At 42.4% G+C, this 27,184-nt stretch overlaps 4 protein-coding genes across 4 annotated transcripts; 2 read left to right on the top strand and 2 right to left on the bottom strand.

The window, feature by feature from the left end:
• Nucleotides 1-2,965: 2,965 nt before the first annotated feature.
• On the bottom strand, nt 2,966-5,939 carry LOC6725438. Its single transcript, XM_002106418.4, has 4 exons — nt 5,593-5,939; nt 4,737-5,083; nt 4,142-4,641; nt 2,966-4,082 (listed from the first exon to the last, which is right to left on the bottom strand). The coding sequence occupies exons 1-4, from the start codon at nt 5,797-5,799 to the stop codon at nt 3,988-3,990; spliced, it is 1,149 nt and encodes a 382-aa protein (XP_002106454.1). The 5' UTR covers nt 5,800-5,939; the 3' UTR covers nt 2,966-3,987.
• Nucleotides 5,534-7,032, top strand: LOC6725437 (pyridoxine/pyridoxamine 5'-phosphate oxidase). The gene is made up of 3 exons (XM_016172852.2): nt 5,534-5,664; nt 6,133-6,658; nt 6,723-7,032. The coding sequence occupies exons 2-3, from the start codon at nt 6,144-6,146 to the stop codon at nt 6,847-6,849; spliced, it is 642 nt and encodes a 213-aa protein (XP_016038518.1). The 5' UTR covers nt 5,534-5,664; nt 6,133-6,143; the 3' UTR covers nt 6,850-7,032.
• On the bottom strand, nt 6,884-26,452 carry LOC6725435. The gene is made up of 8 exons (XM_016173608.3): nt 25,710-26,452; nt 15,243-15,407; nt 13,183-13,633; nt 12,905-13,115; nt 10,970-11,814; nt 10,685-10,886; nt 9,549-10,623; nt 6,884-7,415 (listed from the first exon to the last, which is right to left on the bottom strand). Exons 1-8 carry the CDS (start codon nt 25,740-25,742, stop codon nt 7,236-7,238), a joined length of 3,162 nt encoding a protein of 1,053 aa, XP_016038517.1. The 5' UTR covers nt 25,743-26,452; the 3' UTR covers nt 6,884-7,235.
• LOC6725436 lies at nt 8,003-9,515 on the top strand. The gene is made up of 2 exons (XM_002106416.4): nt 8,003-8,268; nt 8,567-9,515. The coding sequence occupies exons 1-2, from the start codon at nt 8,169-8,171 to the stop codon at nt 9,109-9,111; spliced, it is 645 nt and encodes a 214-aa protein (XP_002106452.1). The 5' UTR covers nt 8,003-8,168; the 3' UTR covers nt 9,112-9,515.
• Nucleotides 26,453-27,184: the final 732 nt, after the last annotated feature.

Below are 27,184 nucleotides of genomic sequence, written 5' to 3'. Positions count from 1 at the left end.
CCATTTCCACTAACGTGGCCGGTTTTCGGTCCAGTTGCTGGCCCCCAAAGAACTGGAAGCAAAAACCAACTTTACACCCTAGGGCGACATTATCCAGCAGGCAGAACATTTTCCGCGCCCACACTCGAAAATCATACCACCCAACCGCCCACTTTCTAAAAAACAGTGTTGTCTTTACACCACACAAATATTGTAGCGAATTTCCACTTAAAAGTATTTGATTTCATAATTGATTTGAATAATTTTCGATATTTTTTGTAGGCCTAAGTATTGGAGCTTAGATATTGTCTGGTTTTTAAATCTTATTATATGCTCTTTTGTATTAAAGATCGCTGGCAACTCCGCTTTTCCTTCGCCCATTTCCCATTTTCCCCACACCCATGTCCATTTAATGTCCTATCTATGTTTCTGCTTCTGTTTTCGCCCACCTTTTTGGCTCAATAAGAGCGGCGAATTTATTGCTTGCTAATAGGAAAACAGCCTCCCTCTGGACTTTTCCCCAAGCCCCCCAACATTTTCCCCATTTTCCACATTTTCCCCGGCTTTTCCCTCCTTTTGCGGCAGGACAAAGTTTGTCCACATTTTTTGTTTGTACGTTGGAATGGGAATGGGTATGGGTATGGACATGGGAATCGGAATGGGAAGCCCCTGGAGCAGCGGAAAAATATGTTTTCAACATAATTTCATTCATTATATTCGAATTGTTATTGTTGTTGGTCTGTTGGCCGATGTTGGCGCTCATTTTCAGCCCCGACCCATTATCGGCCACGCCCACACCTTGGGCGGGCATTTTGGCTAATTTGAATTTGATTTCATTCGGAAAGTTTGCCGTTTTTGGCATTTGTTTCATGGCGCTGTTTTGATTCGTGCGACAAGTGCAAATGATTGTGCTCGTGAGTTGATTAATTGAAAATGAATGCGAGGGCGGGGTGAAATTGATTATCGTTTTGCAAGCAATTGAATTTTCTTGAAATTCACCGAAATTATCTCTAGCCAAAAAAAAATGAAGGAAGTTTGGAAATGTGGGACAATTCATCATCAGTTGGTTTTTAATTAATTAAATTCAGCGAAACTAAAAGGATACTAAATATTTGGCCCGGAATTCGCTGATAACATCCTTAGCACAAATGAAATGAACCTCTAAGGTTTCACAGGAATACAAAAAAAATAGATGTTCCACAAATACGGATTTAAAAAGTCCTCTCGCGGCCCAAAAAAAAAAAGCAAAGAAAATCCTTTCAAATGCGTGAGTGTGCGTGCGTGTCATATATATCACTAGTCACTAAAACAAAAACAAAAAGGAAAAAACAGGCGTTGAAGAAAACCTAATTAATAAACATATTTATATGGAAATTGGAGCAAGCATACGAAAACCGACTCAAGCGACAGCGAAACCAAAGTGTAAAAATGTTGAAATATTTTTTACAAATCGAATCGGGCGAAAAGCTAAACAAAATGCCCAAAAGGGGGCTAAAAGGGGTTGCACTTTGGACATTAATTGAACTCGACCCTTTGGGGTCGCTACCATTTGCCACAGGACATTGTGTGCTCCAGCAGTTTATACATAACACACATAGATATATGAATATAAATATATATATATAAAGATATTTGGGATCGGGGGCATTGTGGGGCCGGCGAAACTAACACTAAAATGATAACGAAAAAATCGAGCAAATCGCATAAAGGAGACATTTTTTTTAGAACGTACCTTTAATAGAACGATTAAGAAGCGTTCACGCAGAACAACTAACACTAATTTTAATGCATACATCTAATGGTAAAATTAACATAAAACCAAAACTAACAAATGACATTGATAAGCGATATACACAGCGAAAAAGAAATTAGCAAAATTGTTTAATAATGAGCGAAGCAAACCAAACACGAATTGAATTAACTTTTAAGAACATAACAAAAAAAACGAACAAGAAATTAAGACAAGATATTTAAACGAAGCCAAGAAAAAAAAACTATAAAATTATACGATTTACAAAACTAAGAACAAAAAATAATTGTAAAAATAGAGACAACTTTTTTTTGCTCAAAGCCAGGGGGCAGATCCCTCACCCTCATTCACTTTCCCAAAAAAAAAGAAAAAAAATTTAAACACAAAAATAAAAAATATATTTCGCGGCACGTAAAAATTTGTTCGTCACGAATGTAAACCAACCACAAAAAATCCAACACAAAACGATTTTCTAAACGAAATGTTTGCAGAAATTGGCCAACCCAAAACCAAATAATGTTTAAAATTAAACTAAAACCAAACCAACATTCAAGTAAAACCACAAGAAGATAAGAGAAAAACATAAGAAATTATAATTAAAACCAAAACTTAGCTTCTAGTGAGAGAATTTTTAAAACAAAGCAAAAATGAAACGATAGAAAATGCCCCAGAAACCAAAATATGAAACAATGTTAACAAATCGAGGAAGGATTAATATAAAAATGGAATAATAAGTTCGGCTAGCCGACACTCAAATACCCTTGCAATCGATTACAAAAGTCTAGAATCGTGAAAATGGAATACAAACCCCAAAACTCTAATCTTTCCAAAATAAATACCCTCAGTTCTGTTACTTTAATTACTAAGATATTTTTTACTTGGTTTTTAAAACTAAAGAAATTGTTTAGTTTACAGACCTAATACGTAAATATGTTGTACAATTAAACAGTTATAAAAACGATTCCGAATATAAAATGAGCAAATGAGAATTCATGTAGAAATGCATAAACTTTTGAGAACGCACGATTGCAAGGATATCGAATGAAACGTTTCGAAGGAAGAAGCGCGAAACCTAAAACCAAATGAGAAACCGAAATTTAACTAGAGAATTCTTTTCAAATATCAAATAAAGCAAGAACATTAATAATATAATATAATATTTCAGCCACGATGGGAGAGCTAAGAAGTGAATAAAACAAACGAATGCAACCAACCAGTAACAACAACACACACACATTTCAATTGCGCTCGTTTAGCCCATATATAGTATATTTCAATTAAAAGAACGAAAAAAAACACATTACAATATTTCAATATGTCATTAAGTCACAGCGAATAAACAACAACAATAAGTTGAAGGCGACTTACAAATCTAAACGAGAGAGAAACTGCGATCGTGTGTGCGAGGGAGAGAGAGAGAGTTGGAGAGATATAGTAACTATATGTATATATATATATATCAGCCGCGACGATCTCCGTTGGCGCCAAAAATCGAGCGATACTAACTAAATTTTCTAAGGTCTTTCAGCCGCTTGGTTTATGCGTGCTGTCTAAATCGTGATTGGTAGATATTAAATTTAATATTGATCTAGAGTTTTTATAAATAATTGTTAACTAGTGACAACAGTGCGTCCATTGTTGCATTGCTCGCATCGAAACGCACTGCGGCTTATCACGAATAAGTACTATTAGAACAGTGCGTTTGGCAACAGTCGAATTCGACGTTTTAAGATATATAACATTATTTTAAATACTTCTAGGAGATTAATTTTGTAAGCCTCACTTTTCGATTTTTGCGTATATAGCCTTTGAGATTATCTGCACGTTTGATTTATCGTTTATATTCATGTTTTAATTTTGACAACCTTTAGTTGTATATATAATTCGTTGAGATATTTAAATTAATTTTTGATTGAAAGCTACCAACTGATCTTTTTAAAGTCTTTACAACAAAAACGTAGACAAATTGACAAATTTTTAAGTGTTAAATATTCCTACTATAATACGTTGACAAGCATCAGAGGTGTACTGCCAACTTTTTGATTACGATCTGAATGTTGACCAAAACGCACTGTTCGCTGATCGCGATTTAGCTAACACGCATAAACCGAAATCAGCCTGAGTGAGAGAGAGAGAGCGCTAGTTTCAACTTTGTGAGTTTTTAGCCTAAGCTGAACTTGTGTCTTTTTTGGTTTGGTTTAAGGAAATGTGGTTTTCTACTGTGTAAAAGTGTGCTGCGTCCGTGCTGAAGGACGCGATTAGGTATCAACGGCCTGGTCATCGTTGTCATCCTCCGGCTCATGGCCACGTCCCTCGCGAATCCGCTTCAATTTGCGCTTCAGCATCATGACGCCTGCCAGGGAAAATGGTTACTGATCAGATTTTCAACATCAATCAGAGCAAGAAACTTACATTTGATGGCCTGAAAGGTTTTGGCCGAGGCCGAACTGGTTTCGGAGGGCAGCGAATTGGACGTGGTTCTAATGTGCGCCAGCTTTACCTCCAAATAGGCCTTCTTCAGTGTCTTGTAGTGCCGGAACTCACTGGTGTCCTTGACCAGGATGCATTTAGCCGCCGATCCCTCGCCCGAACAATCCGACGGCGCTGTGTGATATATCTGATGGTAGAAGTACTGCAGCACCGGCGAGTTCCAAATAGAGAGGCCGTACCACAACCAAATGGGCACATTCAGGGACAGCTTGAAGTTCTTGGCGAACAGCGTGGGTATGAAGTACTTAAAGGGCAGCAGGTTGACAAACACATACGCCCACACCATGATGCGCAGGCCGAGGAAAACCTGGTAGATGATCCGGTGTGAATTGGTGCTGGGCAGGACCAACAGGGCCAGCACCTCGGTGAGTATGCTGTACAGACCCACCGTCAGATTCAGGCCCACAAAGTAGTTTTCGTACCTAAAAACAAAGAGTATTTAGTATTTTCGAGCTTAATTGGCTCCAGGCTAGAATGGTAGGGACCAGGTCCCTTTCCCAAACGTGTCTCGACTTGCCTATAAACATCGATGGCGACCAGGGACAGCAGGTAGAGTCCCTTGGAGCCCACCTCCAGGAAGTCAGCGTCCTTGAAGTCCAACCACGCCCCATGCAGGTAGAACGTGATGATGAAGATCGAGTAGAACTGAAACTTCTCCGCCTGATGAGATCGATAGAAGATCAGGTTCTCCGAGGAGTAGAATAGCGAGTAGCGTCCCTGGTTCTTCATCAGCTGCGGCAGGATCATGAACTCGTTGTAGAAGTGCAGGAACAGGCAGCTGGCCGCATAGAAGGCGATGTTCCAGATCACGCGGGCGAACAGCCTCCGCTGAAAGTGCTTCATGCTCGACGACTTCAGAAAGAACTGCAAAGGGAGAGGAGCAATTAGTCGAGCATTGGTCTTGGGTCGTTACAGATAATGGTTTCTATGGCTTATGGTCAGCGCCGATGGGTCGGCTGTCGCCGGACTTATGCTATCACCAAAGCCAGGAGCGAAGTGCCAACCGAATGGGAGAGGACTCCCAAACACTGTCGGGAGTAAAATCAATACTATCTTCGCCTTACATTGATTTTACAAGAGACAACACATTTAAATAATAATCATTCATAGTTTAGTTGCAAGCCAAAACAATACAAAAAAGTGCCGCATTTCGCTGTGTTGTGTAGCTTTTCAAAGGGTTGGTAACAGTATTTTTAGCGCCCCGCTCGGTTGGCACCCCGTCCACCCCCGGAATGCGCGAATCCGGCCCCGTGTCCGCTCTGTTTATTTATAAACGGCAAATTGGCCGAGCAACCCCTCAAAAGAAAAGTGCAATTGGAGGCGCCGCATCGAGGGTGCTGCGATTGAAAGGATTTGCCACGTGCAGGACCCACCTGGAAGAGCCGCTGGAAGGCGTAGTAGCCGCAGGACAACGCCACGAATATCCAGAACACACCGTTTATCAGGTAATAGAGGTCTATGTCCCGCACCATCGAATCGAAGCGGTCGTTGGTGATCAGGTATTTCAGCGGCAGAAAGAAGTTGCTGATCTCCGCCCAGTAGTCGGGCGGACCGGCCTTCATGTCCAGAATGGAGGTCATGCTGCTCCTCGGCGGGATTTCCCGTTCTGCCGCCCCAGAATCGCGAGTTGGTTTTCCTCGTTTTCAGCCGAAAATTGGGAGAATTTGTTTCGTTTCCATGTATCGATAGTACCCGTAACGTGTAACGTGAAATCAACGGTTATCGATTATAGAACCGCTGCAAAGTACTGCGCTTCTGTTACGCTTCTGTTGCTGCGCTGTTAGCGTTAACAGCGGGCAAAGTGCGCCAAATTTGAATGCCATTAAATTACTTAAATTATCAGCTGCATTACCAATTGACATAAAATGTGTATTAAATTTGAATAAACTTATAAGAATATTTTTCGCTTCAAGAACCCACCAATATGACCTCTTCTTTGGCCAAAATCGAGGACTTTCCCCCCGATCCCGTTGAGTTTTTTAAGAAGATCCTTCAGGAAGCCGCCAAAGGACATCCCGATGGATTCATGCAGGAAATGAACCTGGCCACCGTGGACGAGGAATACGGTGTGCTCAACCGCACTGTCCTGTACCGCGGACTCACCCAGGATAACTGTGTGTTCTACATCACCCATCGGTACGTTCGCAACTTCAAGAACCTTCAGGCGAATCCCAAGGCCTGCATCACCTTCTATATGCCGGATGTTAAGGATGGGGCCGGAAATCAGAGTACCTGGCAGGTGAGATTGATTGGAGCCACCGCCGTGGAACTTGCCCAAAGCGAAATGGATGCTCTGTGGGCCAAGGAGAATTTGGCTGCCCAAATCAGGGGTCACATCTGTCCCTGTGGAGAACCGATTAACTACGATGAACTCAAGGCGAAGCACGATCAGTTCCTTCAGGATCACAGAGGAAAATCCATCGAGAGGCCAGCAAGCTAGTGAGTTTCACCGTTTACATAACTATATTTAATATAATAACATATAATTACAAACTTCTTCTAGTACCGCTTGGAAATTCCAACCGCAGCGTTGGGACTTCCTGAAGGTGGGTCTCGACCAAATCGCGGATCGGGTGCAGTACCGCCTTCAGAAGGATGGGAAATGGGCATCCATGCACGTGTCCACCTAATTGTGGTACATATACCCGCAGTAAAACAATTATCTTGATTTTGGACGATTTCATTTTATTCAACAATATCTTTCTACAAACAGCTAAACGTACAGACTAACAACTAAATTTGCTTCCTTTTCGACATGTTTAACATACAATTACAACATAGTTAATAAATATTACACAAAACAGCAAAAAAAAGGACGTTTAAAGAATACAGTTAGCATAGAGTTACATAGGTTCGAGTAACATTAGAGCAGGTTAGTTACATAAGTACATACAATATGCTTAATTGTCTTACTTGCTTTGCTACACCACACACATAATACCCAGTGAGTTTCGGTTCCGTTTTCTACACAAATGCGCTGAGGGGCGTGCCCCCGCCCCCTGGTGGACTATCCCGACTATATCGCGCTGATCGTCTCGCGGATCCAGGCGGCATTCGAGGCGATCTTGTCGTACATCCTGGGCCGCTCCACGCCGGTGGGTCCGCACGCGATCCGCCAGGAGGAGACCCCAATGAGCGCCCACTGATTCGTTCCCGGAATTAGGCACTGGACGGGCGCTCCCGAATACTCCTCTTGCTGAAAATGAACAAAACAAAAATATTATAGATATCAGAGATAAATCAAGTAATTGGAAATTAAAAATATATTTATAAACTGTAATTTTGGTCCACTCTAAACAATGCTATATAGTTTGTAAAGGCTAAGTTTAATTAATTAACCGTTAAAAATTTGATTGTCAACAGTTTCTGTAAACTTTCAAATTAAAAATAATTTCGTAATAATATTATAGGATCCACTCTGTTTTTCTGCAATATTTCACCATCGAATTAAACTCGTGCCACCCCAATTGGCGATCGTGACGTCACACGCACGAGACATGCAGCAACGCGCTTGGCGTAGAGCAACAACAACGAGCAGTCGAAACAAAACAAAGTTGAATGAGTAATTTCTGCCTCTCTTTTTTACTCTCTCCAATTGCCATTCAAAGTGAGCACGAGCGAACACACACATGTATACACATGTATAAGCAACCCCCGTTACCTGCGAAGGTTTACCTAGGATAGCAAAAACAACAACTATGAGTGCAGCTGCAGGCAGATAAAAGGAAAAAGGGAGATAGCAAGAAGAAGCAAGGGACACCGCAATAACAAAAAAAACACATAAAACAGAGCGCCAACTGTTGGCTTGCATTCATTCGATCGGCAACATTCCAAGCGAACGCATCGCTGCAAGAAAGATTGTGGAAAATAAGAGAGAAAGATAAAGAAGGATTGCCAGTGTGAAGATCGTTATCAATTTTACTACAATATTCAAAAAGAAAACCAAAGGATGGCCGATATCACGAGCAGCTTGAAGATTCTCTTCCAGGGCGAGACCAACCTCATCACTTGCGGATCCTCGAACACCTACGAAGAGGTCATCTCCCAAGGTGAGTCACGAAATTTGAATTAAGAAGTGGAATATAGTGGCGTCGTCTTCCAAGCCAATTTACTATTTAATTCAACACCTAAATCTGCGTGATTCTGCTTTAAGAACACTGAAAAATATTGAGTCCCATTCATAGCATTTTCTTCTGCTAACTAAATTTTAAAATAAGATTTGTTAAATAAAAATAAATGAAAAGAAAAAGTTAAAAATTTGGAAGACAATTAATTGAAAGTAAATTGTAGAGAATCTAAATCTAGTACATATATATTATTCTGATATTAATTAACCGACTTTTCCAGCCATGACCCGCTTTGCCATTCCGGAGACCCAAAGGAAAGCCCTCATCCTGACCAACGGCAAGGACTACGTGTTTGAGGCGCATTTGCTGGAGTATTTCCTGCTTCTGTTTCCCTGCCCGGAGATCACCTTTCACCTGAGATTTGACTGGTCAAAGATGCGCCGCAGCATGGGCCAGACCGAGTCTCTTAAGCGAAAGCGTCTAGTGGATTTGGAGCAAACCGAGGGCCAGAAGGAGGAGGACCAAGAAAAGGAGGATCCGGTGCCGGAGTACAAGCCGGTGCCCGTCTACCGGATGAATTGCTTCCTGGGATCGCTGCCAACTGCCGGCGCCATGCCCGTGCATCGTCAGAATTGTTTCCTTAGGGAACAGTCGCAGCAGCAGTTGAATGAGATTTCCATACCTCGGCTGCAGGAGGACGATGACCAGCAGAAGGAGCCGCCCAAGAAGCGCCAGCGCGTGGACGTCTGTACAAAGCCAAGACGCACTGCGTCCACGTCAGTTGGTCCATCTCCCGTTCCTGTCATGCGCACGATTCGCATTTAGGTCGCCAATCACGGATTGTACATAGCTCTAGTACGTATACGATACTCCAATTAGTTGTATTCATAAGCTAAAAGGTTGAACCATTGTTCCTAAGACTCAAACTGCACCTATCGCACCAAACAAACGTCCAAACCAAATGTTATATTATGTAAAATAATCATTTTTGTTGATAATTTTAAGCTATGTGAATGCAACATACTTTAGACTTTAGATCCTAAGCAATCTTCTGGTCTATTATGATTTGAGATTTAATTAATCGCCGTAATACACTATACCATTTTATAAATATTAAATTCAGTTTTCATCGTAATATCATAAATAACTAACTGAAAAATTAATTTATATCCCCTCTACTCTCATTGAAGTGAATCAGTTTAATAAAGCTAAGTAATATTTTCAAACTACTCTATGCCTTTCCCAATCTTTTGGCTACTCACCGTGCAGTCGTACTTCTGGTAGGTGGCCTCCATGCACATGGAGTTCACGGTGGCAATGGACACATTCTCGCAGGGCGCCATGTCGCCCATCTTCAGCTGAACACGCTGCAGGTGATCCCGCTGCCGGGACCAACCGAGTGTATTGCAGTTTGTCCAGATCTGCTCCTGGGCAGCCGGAACAGCCGCCAAAACGGGAGCCTTGGTGGCTGTGCGGGCGGCGGTGGAGGAGGATGTGACCGTGGAGGAGGAGGAGTAGTAATTAACCTGCGGCGCATGATCCGGCAGTGGGTACCCATCCAATTCTTGGTGCAAAGCCTCCGCTTTGGGCATATAGGAGGCGGCGGATTCGCCGCCAAAGTGATCCTCCTGCTCGTCCTGATCCTCATCCTCCTGGTTCTCCGTGGAGCTGTCCTGCTGCTCCTGCGATGGGATCAGGAAGAACTGCTGGTTCTCCTGCGACAATCGACTTCGCTGCTGACTCACAAGCTGACCCTCCAATCGCTCGGCCACCGGAACATGGGATCTCCTCTGGGCCGGTGGCTGCTGGAGCAGGCGTCTCTGCAGGGCGTCCGGCAGGCAAATGGGTCGCACATGGTCCGAGTAGCTGACCGGAGTCTCCAGGCGCACCAGTGCCGCCGTCGAACCTTCTACCGGGCTCTTGATCATGCCAATGATGCGGCGCCTCTGCGTCCACGGTGCCTTGGCGGACAGACGAACTGCACCCACAATGGCCATCCAAGTGGCACGCGGCTGGCCCTGGAAACAGCCCTCGGTGGTGAGGACCCAGTCCTGCGAGATCAGGGTGCCGTCGCAAACGTGGATATCCTCGCGGAACAGGGCCACCAGCCAGGGCCAATCCCCTGGAGCGGACATCTTCGGCAGCGAGAGGTGCTGCTTGGCATTGAAAAGCGCCGACTGGACGCCGCAGCGCAGCTCCCCGCAGCCCACGTAGAGCACTTGTCGCCGGGGGCAGTGCGTCCGTATGAAGCTGATCTCCGGCGCATGTGGATCCAAAACACGCACGTAGTCGTTTAAACGCTCCGTATCGTTCTGCACGTCGAATATTTCCACGGATCTAAAAGGTTATTTTACATATTTTACGTTATTTCGCATAAATAATAGACTTGTATCCTTACTCGTATCCCAGGGACTTGCAAAGCGACTCGGAGACCGTTTGGCGCACCACCAGCTTGGCATCGCCCTCCAGACCCTCGGCGCACAGCTTGCCCACCACTCCCTTCTCGGAGAAGACGGCGTAGCCGGCGGAATGGAAGCGGGAGAGGTACGGTACCAGGGGCTCCGGCTGCAGCAGATCGGCGGCCAGTGGAGCTATAGATACTACAAAATATATAAAAATCATTTAATATATTTATCAACCTAAAATCTGTAGAGATGGTTCCTGGGAACAACTGGTTACTCACGGCAATCCTTCTCATCGGCGCCGTCGGGACAGTCCGCCTTGCCATCACATCGTGCCTTGCGCGGCACACACGCCCTGCCACGCCCACAATACAGAGCGTTGGGCGAGCAGAAGGCGCAGCTGCGCTCGTCGGAAAGATCCGGACAATCGGCATAGCCATCGCAGAGCCGAGGACTCTGGACATTGGATTGCATGTCGCTGACACAGTGCGGCTTCTGGTGGCACGACTGGGTGCCCGTGGACTCCGGGAAGCGTTCGCAGTCGAAGAACTGCCGGAAGCGCTGCGGCAATCGACCGCCACAACCGGCCATGAAGGATTCACAGTACTCGCGGCATATCTGGCCCGGAGTTGGCTGCATATCGGAGCCGTGCGTGTCGCATGGCGGCTGGAGGAGCCGGCACACAAAGTCGTAGGCCTCCCGATGGCATTCACCGTCCACCAGTTCCCGGAACACGATCACGTCCTCGGCCAACTGTTCGTAACTGGCGTGTCCCAGAAGATTCGGATAGGTGGTAATGTTGTAGCCCACCTGGCGGCAGTAGGATAGCTCCAGCGGTGAGCAGCGACGTGGCGGAGCCGGAGTGGTGGTCACCACCGGCTCGGTGGTCTCATCGTGTCCGCCCAGCGGCGAACTGGACATCACGGGCTCCTCGATCAGGCCGGTCGTCTCCTTGATGCTTAAACTGGCCACATCCACCGTCATGTTGGCGAAATGGCGGCGCTGCTGCGGCGGCTGGGTCATCTCCTCGTGGAATAGGGCCAAAAGGTCACCACTGCTCACCAGACCCGCGTACGGATCGAAGATCATGTTGAAGTGAACGACTATGTTGTTGTTATCCTCGCTCCTGTCGATTCAAAAACCAGCAAACCAATTATTGTTAAGGAAAATGTTATTAAATCAATAATAAACAGACTTAATAATATTAGAGCAATTTCAAAGAACACAATAAACGGAATGAATGTCAAAACTTTGTTGTTTGTTGTTTTTTTTGGGGGAAATGGGAGATTTTTTGATTTCAAGTACCGTGCGAAACGACCAACGATAAGTTGGTAATTGATTTTCAAAAACAGTATTTTGAGCATAACATTGAAAATAATTGTCCAAATGTGGAATGTCATACCTCGTTGAATTCGTAACGAAATTCCCTAGCGAACTGTATTCAAACATGGAAATTTTAATTTTTTGCCATTTTTCGCAAATTTGGATGATGTAACCCCTTACAAAAAATGCGAAAATTTGGCCGAAAATTAATTTTTCAAAGTCCTTCCAAAAGTGATAGGTATGGTTAGTATTGGTAATTGGGAGCACAAAACAGTAATTCTTTTGATCCTGTGGCCATTTTTAGTCAAGTTATAGCCAAAAAAGCCAACGTGAAAATTGAGTTTTTTGCCAAAAGTCGTTTTCCTTATTTTTTGTAAAATAAATAATCGGTATTTTGAGCATAACATTGAAAATAATGGCCCAAATATGGAATGTCATATCTCGTTGAATTCGTAACAAAATTCCCTACCGAACTGTATTCAAACTTCGAAATTTTAATTTTTTGCCATTTTTCGCAAATTTTGATGATGTTACCCCTTACAAAAAATGCGAAAATTTGGCCGAAAATAAATTTTTCAAAGTCCTTCCAAAAGTGATAGGGATGGTTAGTATTGGTAATTAGGAGCACAAAACGGTTATTCTTTTGATCCTGTGGCCATTTTTAGTCAAGTTATAGCAAAAAAACCGATCTAAAATATTGAATTTATTGCCAAAAATCGACAAATTTCAGCGCAGTTCGCAATCTGGCGGCGCCCAAAAGTATGCAACGAAAATTGTGGACACCAAAAATATGCGACTGCTGATAAGGGGAATAAATAAGGAGGTAGAGGATATGGGGATGTACTTTTTGTGCGCTCCTAAGCTAAAAAATAAAGTAAAGCAGTTTTACGCACCCATCCAGGGCCAAAATCTCGCTGCCCTCGTAGGCCTCCCGCAGATCGGATCGGCGCAGGGTGAGATTGATCCGCTCCCGGTAGTCGCGCGCCTTGTGCTGGAACCTCATCGAGTTCTGGTTGGCCAGCTCCATGCTCCACTTGTCGTTCAGCACCATGAAGCGGCCGCGGAAAACGCGATCTGGCAGCGGCTCCGGTCGGAAATAGGTATCTACATGGGGTAAACCATCAGTGGGTAATGTATCAAATACAATATTTTTGTTTACTAAAGTACTCACATCCCACATAGACAAATATTCCGGCGACGAGGAGGGCGATGAGGAATCCAGCGATGACGGCACAGCCGCACTTTTGGCCATCGCCCAGTTTCCGGCGGGTGAAGCGGATGTCCGAGTCGGTGGACAGGACGGACTCGGATTTTCTCCGCAGCCCGTGATTGTGCTGGTGCATATGAAGCTGGTGTTCCCGCTCTCTGTCTCGCTCCCTGTCTCTTTCCCGTTCCCGCTCCCGATCTCGTTCCCGTTCCCTTTCCCGCTGCTGTGTGGCTTCCAGTGGTGGTTGTCCATTGGCCAAGCCTGCTGCTCCTCCGGCGGCGGAAGCTGCACTTCCATTACCGTGACTGTGGTGCGGTTTGTGGTGCCTTGTGCATCGGGTGTTGTGGAAAACCTTTGGCGGCTGAGCCGTGGTGCCCACACCGCCACTCGGATTGGGATTACTCTGGACAATGCCCTGCGAAGAACCGAATAAAAATGAGGAAAAAAGAAAGAGACACACACTTGCGTTCGTCAGTATTAAGCACTTTTCGTCGGACTCAATAATTAAGCTAGGTCGCTGACCAGCTAAGCGCCTTAAATGCTGTTCAATTTTCAGCCAAATCATGCCGTTAAATCAAATCACGGAACGAACCGGCTGAGAAAACTCTCAAACTGGTGAAAAATTCAAAATCTCGCACTTGAAAATTATGATTTTTCTCGTTTTTAATGCTGCTGCAGCATGCAAATGCGACATGCGATATTTGGATTTTGTGCGAGGAAGCAGCCAGCATTAATTAAGGAAATTCGTATTGCATTTCGGACTTCGTTTTCTGGGTATTTTCTGGTGTGTATTTATGCCTAGCAATTAATTCAAATTGCGCGCCGTTGGCGTTGCCAACTTAATGAAGCGTGCAGGGGGCGGCGTTGCCAACCGAAGCAGATGCAGCTACCGTTAGTTTAACAAACTTAGTTTGAATTCAAATTTGAATTTAAATAAGAGAATTTAGAAGGAATTTTCAATTACAAAAATAAATAATTCATCATTGCTGTAGTATGAGCACAGCCTGTGTTTACTTTAAGCAGACTGAAATAGCACGTAACATAGCGGCGAAAGAGGAGAGGAATTGGCTTTTATGTTGCAGTTGCGAAAGCGGCTAAAAACAGAAAAAAGCTGAAAAACAGAACGCAGACACACGGGCACAATTTAGAAAAACAATTAAAGCGCAACTAAGGTAAGAGGAAAAAACCACTGCCGGCTGTTGCCACCACTTTTCTTGGGGCCAAGACGAAAACGGGTCAGCACTCGGCCCAGTTTCAGTTTTCCTCGTCGGCTGCGTGCCTCCATGTGATGTGATTCCATGTGGTTCCATATGATATGTGATGCTGCCAACGCCAGCCGAACAGCAATAACAATGCAAACTAGAGTCCAGCGAACAACAAGTAATTAAACCCGAATGGCTTCCTCGTTTCATAATCCCCACATCGGTCAACACTTTTCGCCGGCCAATTCCACACTCTTAACGCTTTTACGCACTTTAACACTCGGCCGCCCAGTTTCCCAATCGCATTTCGCCAATTCTGTTTAGCTTCTCAAGCATGCAAATGAATGCAATAACCGACGTGTAATTGTTAATTAGCATTAGAAAGTGATTCAATCGGAGTTTACTAGCTAACTTAAACAAAAAGTATTCAAAGATTATTTAAGAAATTGTTACGAAAAGAAAGGTTTACTAATATAAGAAAATAAATATATTGCTTAAACGATGAGAAACGAAAAAAAAGCTCCCTTTGTTATTATTGCTTCTTTTTGGAACTAGTGTCTGGCCCGCGACTGTATTGACATACTGGGCCGTCGGAGGGTTAAAGTTGGAGCATCACAGTGTGTGCAAGAGTGAGCGAGTCAAGAGTCAGTCGGCCGCATAACGGTTAACGTGCTCGGCGCACGTGCATCAAGATTTTCGCAGTTACCTCATCTCATTTCGCATCTTTCGCATTTCCCTGCATTTTCCATTCCACCCACCACTTTCGCTTCTGTTTTTCCTTGATTTGCTTAATTACCGCACAGTTGCGTTAATTGCGCTCACCTTCCAATTTTTACCGTTCGCCTGCATGCTCTTCTCTTTGTTGCGATTGCTGCAGTTGTTGTTGTTGTTCTTCTTATCAGCAGCCGACAAATTGGTCGCATTCGCATTGATACTGGCCGCGGACAACGGGGCGGATGATTTATCCGCGTCGCGCGATTTCTTCATCTGCAAAATGATAAGAAGAAATTAATTAAGACAGCTTTAGCTACAAAGTTTGTAAACAGTATTAAAGCTTCTGGAATAAAGTTAGTTTTTTTTAAGCGGACACCCAAAAAATAAGAGATTATCAAGCAAATTGCTTTGAAAGAATTAGATTTTGACAGAAAACATTACTTACTTAGTTAGAAACGGACAATTTATCAAGATTTAGTTAGATATCTATCCAAATCAAACACCAAATAAACAAGAATTCAGTTTAAACACAAGCGCCCACGGTCAAAAAAGTTATCCCAGCAATAAAAACCAAAAAGTATACAACACTGAGCTACAGTAGACACACACATGTAATGACTTTCGAGGTTCGTGCAAGTGGAAGCTCAACTTACTAATTTGCTCTTAATAAAAAGATTAAGTTAACTAGCTTACTGTTTAATAATCCGCTTAAGCAATATATGTATTTGTATCGATCCGCTTTGGTAAATTAACTAACTCCATTACATAACCAACTAATAATAAGCACTTTCGCGCACTGCACTATGTCACATGGTGCAATTAAAAATGTGTCACAATCGTAATTGCGCTCTTTTGGCCATGTAATCGAAATGGTGGTCTGTCGCTTTCGCCGGGTGCTCACTGTACCGCGATCAGCCGGCCAGCGAGTGGTGAAAACGAATATAATCCATTGTTACAGACCTGGTAATGGAGATGACATGCGCCGGACGCCCGAAACTAGCCAGCTAACCAAGCGGACAGGTGCTAATTGCGCGACTACGAATTTAGCACGGTCCGCCCGTACAGTGGCCCCCGCCTGCGGTGGACCGCTCGCAACAACAAATCGCCGTTCAGCACCGCCCTCTGGGCCCATTTGAACATGGCTCGAGCAATGAGCGCGGCTCGCTCCAGTTTTGACCAACACAAAAGGCCAACAGCCGACAGTCATCACATTGCAGGGGCATTCGGGCCCCAATGTCAAGAAAAGAAAGTTTCACTGTTGGTTTTTCGCTGCTCATATTGCTTGCTTATCCCACTTCGTTTAGCATATTTACATATTTTTTGATTATTCGCTGGCACAGCCACCAGTTTGCTCCCATTATTTGCCGCCTATTTCGGTCACTGATCTCCGCTAGCCGAGATTTGCCGGCTGGTTCCGAGCGTGGAGTTTGGTATGTGGTGGAGCACCTAAGCCCAAATGGTTACGTCAATGTTGAGTTGGGAGTTATAAAACGAAAGTTCTCGCTGTAAGTAGCTACACCAGTTAAAAAGGGAAAACCTCTGTTTTTTTTGCCATGCTGATCTATTATAATGATATGATCTATATGATATACGATATATATAGGATCTATATAAACATCTCAACCAATCAAGGGCGCCTTTGGTAAATTCGGTCATCAGTGCGGTCGCTTTCCTTTTCGAGCAAGCGAAATACAAAAAAAAAAAATATATATAAAAATAAATTCCGAAAATCTCGCTGCAACTTTCTTTGCGTCGCAAAGAGCATAAGGTCAACCAGTCAAAAGTTGGAAGGCTTATAGGCTTTCGATATGTGGCAGAGTTCAAAAGACTGAGGCCACGAACTCGTTTTTCCCCATTCCCATTTCCATTTCCATTTTCATTTCCATTTCCACATTGACAAGTGTCATTCGAGAAAAAGCGAAGAAGCTTCGCATTTTTGAATCGTTTGGTTTTAGCCTGGCTAACTGGCTGGCACAAAGCGAAAGCGAATTTTTTCGTGCCAATTGCAGTCGAAAATACACTGCATTTTTATTTTGTTGCATTATATGTATGTGCCCCATTGTTGTTGCTCTTGCAGCTATTGTACGTTTTCAAAGCCAAGGCGATGCAGCTGGAAATGAAAGTGTTTTTGTTGCCGCTTCTGCTTCTGCCACCGCAAACACGTTTCGGCAAACATGTTTGAGCCAACTGCAGTCGCCATCGACTCTTGGCTCCCAAAAAACCACCGACCCGCCCCGCCCCGCCAGTCGCCTTTCCACGAATTTTCCTAATTAGTCGCCCGTGTGAAAGAAAAGCGAAAACGAAACGTGGCATCTGTGGACTTTTGTATTCGCATTATTATGCGCCCATGTTGCGAGTAAGAGTTTCCACAGAACAATTAAAAGACTGCAAATAGCCATGCATATACTCCATGCAGAAACAATGGCTTATGGAGCCATGGAACCGATCCTACAAATTGGGCTAATAAAATGCGGTTACAATGGCAGGCCTATATATACACCAAATTGAGGCATCAAATGGTTGCTTCTTTGTCCCTGGTTCCCACTGTCTGCGCTAGGAAATCTCAATAATACCCGTCTTGGGAAGTGAATTAACTTAATTGTCTGCCCAGATGCGTTCAAATATCAACTCGGATATTAAATCATATCGGCGTGCGTTTCGCAATAGCAGGTAATGCAACATGGTAATTGCAAGTCTGGGTCAAGTTACAACTACGAGTAGCCTTTGTGCAACGATCAGGAAACCCAAGTCAGTGGCCAATAGGGCTGTGGGTCGAGTTTCATGACGCTAGACCATCGCACAGCCAAGTTAGCAGAGTTAGGAACAACATGGCATCATACGCATAATATGCCCCATGCCACATGCCACATGCCACATGCAGTAGTGCAACCACTGGTCAAGTTTCACACCAATCCCTGGGCCACAAGTCCAGTTCGCTGAGTTAGGAGCACCGAGTTGTTGCGCTCAAGTATCACATTTCACCGTGTGTCGAGTGCATTGTTGCATTTGGAAGTGGAGACACGTGCCCCCAAAGTGCTGGAGGTAGCGGGCAATGGAGCGGAAGCGGAAAGCGAAGGGAAGGGACTGGAATGGAATGGAATGGCACAAAACGGCAGCTGTGACAGCTTTTCACTAATTTCCCTTCAAGCAGCCGCCGCAGACTCCGGTCTGAAGTTTTCTTGAAGTTTTCTCGGTTTCCTCAGTTTTCTCAGTTTTCTCAGTCGCAGCTGCCACTCAATCGTGACGAATTAATAACGGAACGTTTGCCGAACGAACGGGGGAAAGCTGCAGCTGAACAATAAACGGGCGGAGGAGCCCTCCTTCTTTCAAAGTGGCGCACAACAAAAAAAAAAAAGAAATAATGGTAAAAACACTAACAAATCCGACGACAAGGCGACTTCAGCCGCAAGATAAAAGCGAACAGCTTTGACCCCTTCAAGGAGCATTTGCCACTGCAACTGTTCCGCTCTCACTCTCTCCGCCATGCACTGGGAGAAAAGAGATGGGAGAAGTTCTGAACTATAGTGTTTTATGCATTCAACAGATATCAAATGGTTACAAAACCATAAAAACGATATATAGACTGCCCATCTATAAACATGCCAGGAAAATATCTATAACTAAAAGTACAATCTTCTTGCTTTTCAAAAATTTCTAAAAAATGTTTTCAAAACTGAATAGCACGCCTATTGCCCCTCAATCGCATGGCTACGTGCGTGCTGGATTATCTTTTGGATAGGATCAGATGGGATCATATCGGGTGGGTATGGAAAAGCGTACGCATAGATGATAGATGTCGCTGCCTGATGGAAGACTTCGGCTTGGTTTGGCTTGGTTTGGGCTAGTGCCGAGAAATCGGTGACGACGACGTGACTGAGACCGATTCTCCGATTCAGCGATTCTCCGATTTTCTGGCCACTTGGAAACTGGGTTGCCTTTTATTTATTTTTTCTGGGTGTGTGCCTCTTCGCAGTCGAAGTGGGTGAAGTCGGAGTGACTCACTCGTCGGCCTACGATCACAACTAGCAGGCCCCACCAATTATTGCAAATCAAAATGCAATGCAGCAGGAGGATGCACTGGGAAGAAGCGGTGGCATATATACTTGGAATAAATCATAATCATAAAAATGGAATTAATTAAAATAGAAAGAACTAAGCGACTAGTTGAACCAAATGCTTAGTTTCTCCTACTTTAGCATGCAACACAAAAATCGATGTAACCTTGTTTCTTGCAGTGTAACTTGACAGCTATTTAAGTTGGACCCACTGCTTTGTTGTGAATTCCAAATGAAGTAGAAAGTTCTCAGTTTAAAAAACAAAAAAAAAAAAGAATCGATCATTGGAATGCCGCTGGGCGCTTTCTTGGCCATTTGTTCATTTATTTTCCTCTATCGCCCTCTCTTTTTGGCCGCACATATACCCCTCCTGCTCTTCTCTTCAGCCGTCTTCTGGCTGGAAGAATTGTCTATTCAGAATGCGATTCTTGGGGCCAAAATGGGAATGGCTGCGATTATGTGGGAACCAAGGTAGATTTCAAAGATAAGCTAACAAATTAGCATAAATAAATAATAAATAAATGAGAAGAGAATAGAAAAAGACGCCAAATAGGGGTTGATGAACTAAATGTTTGCATCGAGAAATTCCTCTATGGGTAGATCACTTTACGTAACTTAAATGCTCATCCTAACTTATTATAAAACTTCAATTTCGTCAAAGACTTTCATGCAGATCCCACGACTTATTTGTATTTTCAAGGCAATTGCGAAATGTTTATTTAAAACTTTGACATTCCCACAATTTCCCAAAAAAAAAAAAGACAAAAATTAATTTCCGCTGCGATTAGCATATTTAATTGAAATTTTGCAACTATTTCGGACGACCAACTGCAGCAGGAAAATGCCACAAAAGGTAAACAGCCAAAAAGAAAACAATTCGAAAAAAACACGCCTTGAAAAAGCAAGCAAAAATTAAAAGTTAAAAAAAACAATTTGCCCACGCCGCTGACGTCACTGGTTCAAGGCTGCAAGCAGTGCGCTTTTTGCCAGTCGTTTTCTAGTTTTCAAGTACTATAAATATGTGCAAGAATAAATCAGAAATATATATTTACTAAGCAGAAATAGCCATAAATCGAGTAATAAGAGTTCGTTGCGAAAGAGCGAAGAAATGTTGTGAGCAGAGCTTGAAGATTTGTGCTACTTTCTTCTGAGCGCGCAGACTCCGCTTTTGTGGCTTTTGTCACTGCTTGTTTTGTTTGCTCCTCCATTCTTCTGGCCTTCCCCCTGCCCCTCTTCCTGCCCCTTGTCTACACACTTTACTTCTAATTTATTTGAATGACATTTGTCGAAAAATGCATGCAGTGGGAGAAAGTTCTTTTCTCTCTTTTGCACTCACAGGAGCAGCCTACACAGAAAAAAAATACTACAAAATCAATTGGACTTGAGTTAAAGTTTTTAACAAATCGCAGGTAACGGAGTTACTTATTTTCCACAGTGCTTTTTCCGCTGCTTAACCGCTTTACTGCTTTAATGATTTGCTACTTTGCTCTGTCAAAAGGTCGATTCAGAAAATATTTGATTGTGCTCAGACCAGCAGAAAAATCAAGCTCAGCTTAACCCACTAAAGACCACGCTCAAAAGCACTGAAAATAATACTCGAAATTAAATAACAAGTTGGTAACATTGTGATTATATTGATTATTGATTATTCTAGGCAATAATTGCTTATTTCATATTAAATAATTTTACAAAATCCTAAATTCTTTGCTGTAGTCAATATTTCTATTAATAAAACATGCATATATCTATATATTAATACATTAAATATATTAATGTAGTAGCTGACTTTCAGAGGGTTAAGTCAGCTTACTTTGTTGCCAATCCCCCAAGTTGTTGCTGTGTTGTGGCATTTGGCCAAATGGCAACAACATTTTGTTTCATATTGTTGCTGCTGGCTTTTTGTTGCTATTGCTGGATTTTCTTTGGTAAGGTGAACCTGTTGCACATGATGGAAAACGCAGCTTGAAGATGGATGAAAATATGGCTAATAGGCAAATCTCAGTGCAAAACGAAAAGTTTCCCCACATCATTGTTGATTTCAAATAGATTTTCTATCCCAAATTTGGTTTATTACTGATAGTTGCAACCGATTGAGCGCTTTTGTTGTTCTTTTGCTCTTAAGACTTTAGTGATTTCTGGTGTCGCTGGTGATTGTGCAAAAAAGGCGGAAAAAAACAAATAAATAGAGAAGAGAGTGAGGGAAAAATTCGCCAACGAAAACCGAAAATGGCTAAGACAATAATGGGGCCCCACGAGTCAGATAAGCCTAGAAAAACATGGAAAAAATCGCCGCAAAGCAAAATCGGCGGCAGACAACTGAAAGTTGTTGCGTTTGTTTCTAAGCCAAACGAGTTTGTTGTTGCTGCTGTTGTTGTTGTTGTTGTTGTCGTCGTCGCTGCAATCACTTTTTGGCGCATAAACTCAAACTCAAATCCAAATCCAAACTCAAACCCAAACCCAAGCCCCAACTCCAGACCGAGACTAGACCCATGGACTTATTGGAATGCCAAGCCTCACACACATGGCGACGCACAGTCGCGGTCACAGCACTATGGTCTTTCCTTTTCAGCGGGAAAATAATTTATTAATTAATTACTCATTACCACCATTGAATGAAATAATATATATTGACTTATGTTTTTGCCTATGTAGGATAACATTTAAATAGGAGAACAAATGTTGCATACTTTTTTTGACCATTCTTTAAGGTGGTTTTCTCCATAACTTGTCCAAAAATGATAGCACAGCTAAAACGGTTACTGTTTTGTGCTGCTAATAAGCCAAACTAACTTTCCCTATCACTACTTTTATGATTTGGGGAAAAACATTTTTGCCCAAATTTTTGCATTTTTTGTAAGGGGTAACATCATCAAAATTTGCGAAAAATGGCAAAAAATTAAAATTTCGAAGTTTGAATACAGTTCGCTAGGAAATTTTGTTACGAATTCAACGAGATATGACATTCCATATTTGAGCCATTAATTTCAATGTTATGCTCAAAATACCGATTATTTATTTTACAAAAAATCAGGAAAACGATTTTTAGCAAAAAACTCATTTTTCACGTTGGCTTTTTTGGCTATAACTTGACTAAAAATGGCCACAGGATCAAAAAAAATACCTTTTTGTGTTCCCAATTACCAATACTAACCATCCCTATCACTTTTTGAAGGACTTTGAAAAATTAATTTTCGGCCAAATTTTCGCATTTTTTGTAAGGGGTAACATCATCCAAATTTGCGAAAAATGGCAAAAAATTACAATTTCGAAGTTTGAATACAGTTCGCTAGGAAATTTTGTAACGAATTCAACGAGGTATGGCATTCCATTTTTGGGCCATTATTTTCAATGTTATGCTCAAAATACCGATTATTTATTTTACAAAATATCAGGGAAACGATTTTTTGCAAAAAACTAAATTTTCATGTTGGCTTTTTTGGCTATAACTTGACTAAAAATGGCCACAGGATCAAAAGAATTACCGTTTTGTGCTCCTAATTACCAATACTAACCATCCCTATCACTTTTGGAGGGACTTTGATAAATTCATTTTCGGCCAAATTTTCGCATTTTTTGTAAGGGGTTACATCATCAAAATTTGCGAAAAATGGCAAAAAATTAGAATTTCGAAGTTTGAATACAGTTCGTTAGGAAATTTTGTTACGAATTCAACGAGATATGACATTCCACATTTGGACAATTATTCTGACTGCTATCAAAAAAATACTGATTATTTATTACCAAAAATATATGACAAAAATCAGATAATTTCAAGCGTGGCTATCTCCTTAACTTGGCCAAAACGAAACCTATTTCTTCGTTCGCAGCTGTGCATATGCATACGTATTCCTACAGATCGCAGTTTAAATTACAGCGGGCGGACTTGTGAGAAGAAAACGAAACGAATCGAAATGAAATGGAATGGAATGAACCCACAACAATCGCAGCAAAACTCCAAATTGCTCAATGCTCGTTGTTTTGCCTTTGGCGGCCAACAGCAACAATTACAACAATAAAAACAAAAGCAGTTAGAGGGGGGAGGGGGCCCTATTTAAGCCACACACGCCCTGCAACAACCAACATCGACCAGGCAACAACTAACAACAATAAACAACTAACAAGCGAGAAAAACTTTGGTCAAACTTTGGTCGAAAAGCCTTGGTTCCAAAATGTGGTGAATAATACCCTTAACAAATGTCTTTCACATGCAGTTTTTTCGAAGTCCATGGCCTTGGTTTCAATTGCGAATCCATTAGAACGCCACATTTAATGGAGACAATTTGCTAGAATAGATTCTTGATTCTTCAAACAATGCACGAACATAAGAAACACTCTTCTTCTGAAGTCTTTAGATAAAACAAGTTACCAGCTTTTCAAATCCCAATTTATTTCAATAACAAAACTACCAATCTGCGAGCAACTTGTTTTGAATATTACAAGCGTAGAGCATTTGCTTATTCGGTTTGAAGGCAGCAACTTAACACTATTATTGTTAGAAACGACATATTTTGTTTTTCGAAAAATTCTCATCAGGCGAGACAACAAAAGAAAGAGAAACAACCGTCCGCAGTTTTCAACGACTCATTTCACAAACAAATTTATACACGCCACCAAAAACAGTTGCTGATTGCTGGGAGAAATACAAGATACAAAACACAAAATGCGAAAGACGAGAAACAAAAAAACAAGACACAAATTACAAGAGGGAAATAATAATAATAAAGAAAAGCAACAGAAACTGACATTTTTGCATGAAAACAGCTGCAAATTAAAATCGCAGGGAGCTGAAGATTTGCGAAGACGCAGAAGACGACAACGCATTCTGCACAGAAAGAAATAAGAGTTTACTTTAAAGCAATTTGAATTTTTGAGTAATAAGCCAATGCAAATAAAGTTGCATAGGTAATTTAATGATATACCAACCATTTAGCATTCTACATAACTTTCTTGTTAAATATCTAAGTTTAGTTCAAAATAATCACTATTTTTTGCAGTGTGGCCAACTTTTGATTTCTTTCGTTGAGGCGGGCCAGATTTTAACAGCGAAGCGCCCGCGGCAAAAGCAACAATCAACAATTTTAATAACAACAACAGCAGCAGCGAGCGGCAAAAGTAAGTTACTAAGTCAAAATTGGCTTATAACGGGACGCACTTTCACTTAAACGCAGCTGAAGTCGCTGCTCTCTTTCTTTGCATGTGTGCGTGAGTGTGGGGATGCTGCTGCCCCCAGCTACGAAAAGGGGGCGTGGCATTGTAATTTCCATAAACTTAACAGTAGCCAAAGCTCACACAGTGGGCCAAAATGCAAGCAAAGCGGTCACTAATTGTTTGATTCGATAGAAATTATTCAATTTTTGATTCCTTTTCATACATTTTAAGTTCCTCTTACATTTTTCTTAAAATTAACTAAACATTACCCAATTTACTAACTAAATTTATTGAACTTAAGCTGTTTTTTTGTTAGAAGTGAATGCACAATGAAGTGGGTGAGTATAGTAACATTTTATAACTGGCTAATATGAATGATCATACAACTGATTACTCTAATGAGCGGAATAGTAAGTGTGCGATCGCACGAGGGCGTTAACACGAGTGGCCACTGTACATGCTGTGGACTGCTGTGGATGCGATCCCGTTGCAGATTGGCCAACGTTAGCAGGTTACCGATATCGCCGTCTAGTAGTGCAGCATTATTGCATAATGCCAATCCGCAGCACGACAAAAACATAAAGACAAAAAAAACCAAACAACGCGACGCTTTTACTTTTGTTTCATTAATTATGGCAGCTCAACGATTTCCAATTATGACAGCGATTGGAAAGCCGTTTAAGCCGAGTGACCAAAAATAAGCCAAAGACCAAATAGCCAACGAGTGTTGTTGCCCTTTCAAGAATCCCCACCGATAATCGCAGCCCCATCGGATTTTGTGGAATTTCGAAAGGCATTTCCAAAGGCATGGCAATGGGTATGGGTATGGGTATGCTATGGTAAGTGGCCTCCAGGAATCCGCGGATATATTTCACTATTGTCTGGAAAATGGCCAAAACAATGCACTTGATTTTGGCCCCTGGGCGCAGGGAGAGGCTTAAATCCTCTATGTATCTGCAAGATATTAGATTTTCTAGCTCAAAAACTATCTGAGGCATTGCCAAGTTACGAACTAAGATCAGCTTGGCTTTACTAACTTTTCTAGTAAAAGTAAATGAAATTGGATTGGTATTTTGTATGCATTATGAATCCAGACAACTGTGCTAGTTTAACCAGCAGCCTAAATCTTAATTAGACAGCATTTGCAGATTTAATTAATGATACCTAAAGCCATGCTGAATGTTACTGCCACATTGGCCAGTTGCCATATGGACGCGGAGAAAGAGAAGTTCCAAGTTCGCCCCATAATCCAATTATGAACCGGAGAAATGTGTACTTTCAGACCTCTGATTAAGTTTAACTACTGGCCGCGCTGGAATTAGCCGCATTTCCTGGCGGCGGCCACGGGTAATTGATTTGAACTAGAACTCACCTGGCTGTTGCTGCAGTAGTATATGTCCGACATCCTGGTTCTGGGCTCCGATCTCGATCTCGATCTGGCTCTGGATGTGGATGTGGGTACGGATCTGGAGCTGTCCTGCGCCTGCTCCGCTGTCGCGGATTCGCGCCACTCGCAAACCTTTCAGCGTTTTCCCCTCGCTGTCGTTATGGAATGGCGAAACAAAGTGGACAGCATGCCCACCAACCAGCCAGGCGGTGATCCAGGTAAACTGGCGAGCAGGTGAAGCAGCCCTAGGTGCTGGCCAAAACGACTATGATGGCAACCTGTTTTGCTGCGCCGCGGAAAAGTGTCACACAGCCCGGTTGGCTTGCAATCGATATGGCCAGTTGACGTCGCCTGTTGTTGCGATCTTTGTTTTTTTGTTTTTTTCGTTTTTTGGCGGATTAGGTTTTCCGCATATTTATCCGCATTTAGGCAGAGCCACACAATACAAACAAAACAAAATACAAAATAAATACATGTGTGTATATATATAATATATATATTAAATGCAAACAATGCCGCACTTCACGCTCCGTCTTGCAGAACACACGACCGCCGCTTTTCCCGCTTTCCATATGCGCATGCGCGCACCTTTCTTTCTTTCGGATATCGCCAAGTGATGCACTCCGTATGCGGGATTTGCGATTTGGTGGGATTCGGGATCTGAGAGCCGATGCGATGAGAAGCGATGCACGACCGTCTCGAGCGGAGCTAAAACGCCAACTAACTTGGCCCAAACGGGGCGACTTCTTCGGCGGCCGCAACGAAAGTTGTCGCAACCAGTTTTCAGTCTTCTGGGGCCTTACATTTGCCCACTCTACACGCGCCGAAGAAATGAAACAGATGATGGTGTACACTAATATTTGGAGTAATTGTTTCAAAAGAGCAGTTCCAAATCAATTAGTTTATTTAATAAATTTGCAAGCCTTACTTTTCCGTTTATTTTGGCATCTTTTAGATATGTAGATATGTGCACTATTGTATTATAAAAATCAAACCTAAGTTCTTTACAACTGATAAGACTTATCTTAAATGAAAAATTAACCTGGCACATAACAAATTTCTCTTAGTGTAACGACAAGAGCGCGGGAGAACAACGCTGCACTTTTAAGCCGGTAATTTATGCGATGATTAATTCGAATAAAGCTGCAAAGATCCTGGCCAGATATGCATAAGTACGCACATATGTACGTATGTATGAATGTCAGCTGATAAGAAAATGGCAAATAAAACTAAACAATTAAATTTGAGCGGTTAAAAACTTTTAACAAAAAGCTTCTATCAAAACTGTCAAATATTTAACAACAAAACATTTCAAGTAAAGTAAAAAACAATCATAAGATATTTAGAATATAGTTCTGAGCTTAACTAGATTAACTGAACTATATTTAATTTCAAGTAATAAGGTTTAAATATTTAGAAAATTTGCTTAATTTTGAGAGCGCCAATAAATTAGTGAAGTG

Source organism: Drosophila simulans, chromosome X (genome assembly GCF_016746395.2).
Source record: "Drosophila simulans strain w501 chromosome X, Prin_Dsim_3.1, whole genome shotgun sequence".
Classification (NCBI taxonomy): Eukaryota; Metazoa; Arthropoda; class Insecta; order Diptera; family Drosophilidae; genus Drosophila; species Drosophila simulans.
This window is presented reverse-complemented; position numbering and strand designations above follow the sequence as displayed.

Coding starts and splice junctions, on each gene's coding strand:
- LOC6725438 (XM_002106418.4), bottom strand. CDS start 5,799: ATGACCTCCATTCTGGACATGAAGGCCGGTCCGCCCGACTACTGGGCG. Junction 5,084..5,592: donor CCTTCCAGCGGCTCTTCCAG/GTGGGTCCTGCA, acceptor CTCCCTTTGCAG/TTCTTTCTGAAGTCGTCGAG. Junction 4,083..4,141: donor AACCTTTCAGGCCATCAAAT/GTAAGTTTCTTG, acceptor TTTCCCTGGCAG/GCGTCATGATGCTGAAGCGC.
- LOC6725437 (XM_016172852.2), top strand. CDS start 6,144: ATGACCTCTTCTTTGGCCAAAATCGAGGACTTTCCCCCCGATCCCGTT. Junction 6,659..6,722: donor ATCGAGAGGCCAGCAAGCTA/GTGAGTTTCACC, acceptor AACTTCTTCTAG/TACCGCTTGGAAATTCCAAC.
- LOC6725436 (XM_002106416.4), top strand. CDS start 8,169: ATGGCCGATATCACGAGCAGCTTGAAGATTCTCTTCCAGGGCGAGACC. Junction 8,269..8,566: donor CGAAGAGGTCATCTCCCAAG/GTGAGTCACGAA, acceptor CGACTTTTCCAG/CCATGACCCGCTTTGCCATT.
- LOC6725435 (XM_016173608.3), bottom strand. CDS start 25,742: ATGTCGGACATATACTACTGCAGCAACAGCCAG. Junction 11,815..12,904: donor GAGATTTTGGCCCTGGATGG/GTGCGTAAAACT, acceptor TTGAATCGACAG/GAGCGAGGATAACAACAACA. Junction 7,416..9,548: donor ACCAGAAGTACGACTGCACG/GTGAGTAGCCAA, acceptor GTTCATTTTCAG/CAAGAGGAGTATTCGGGAGC.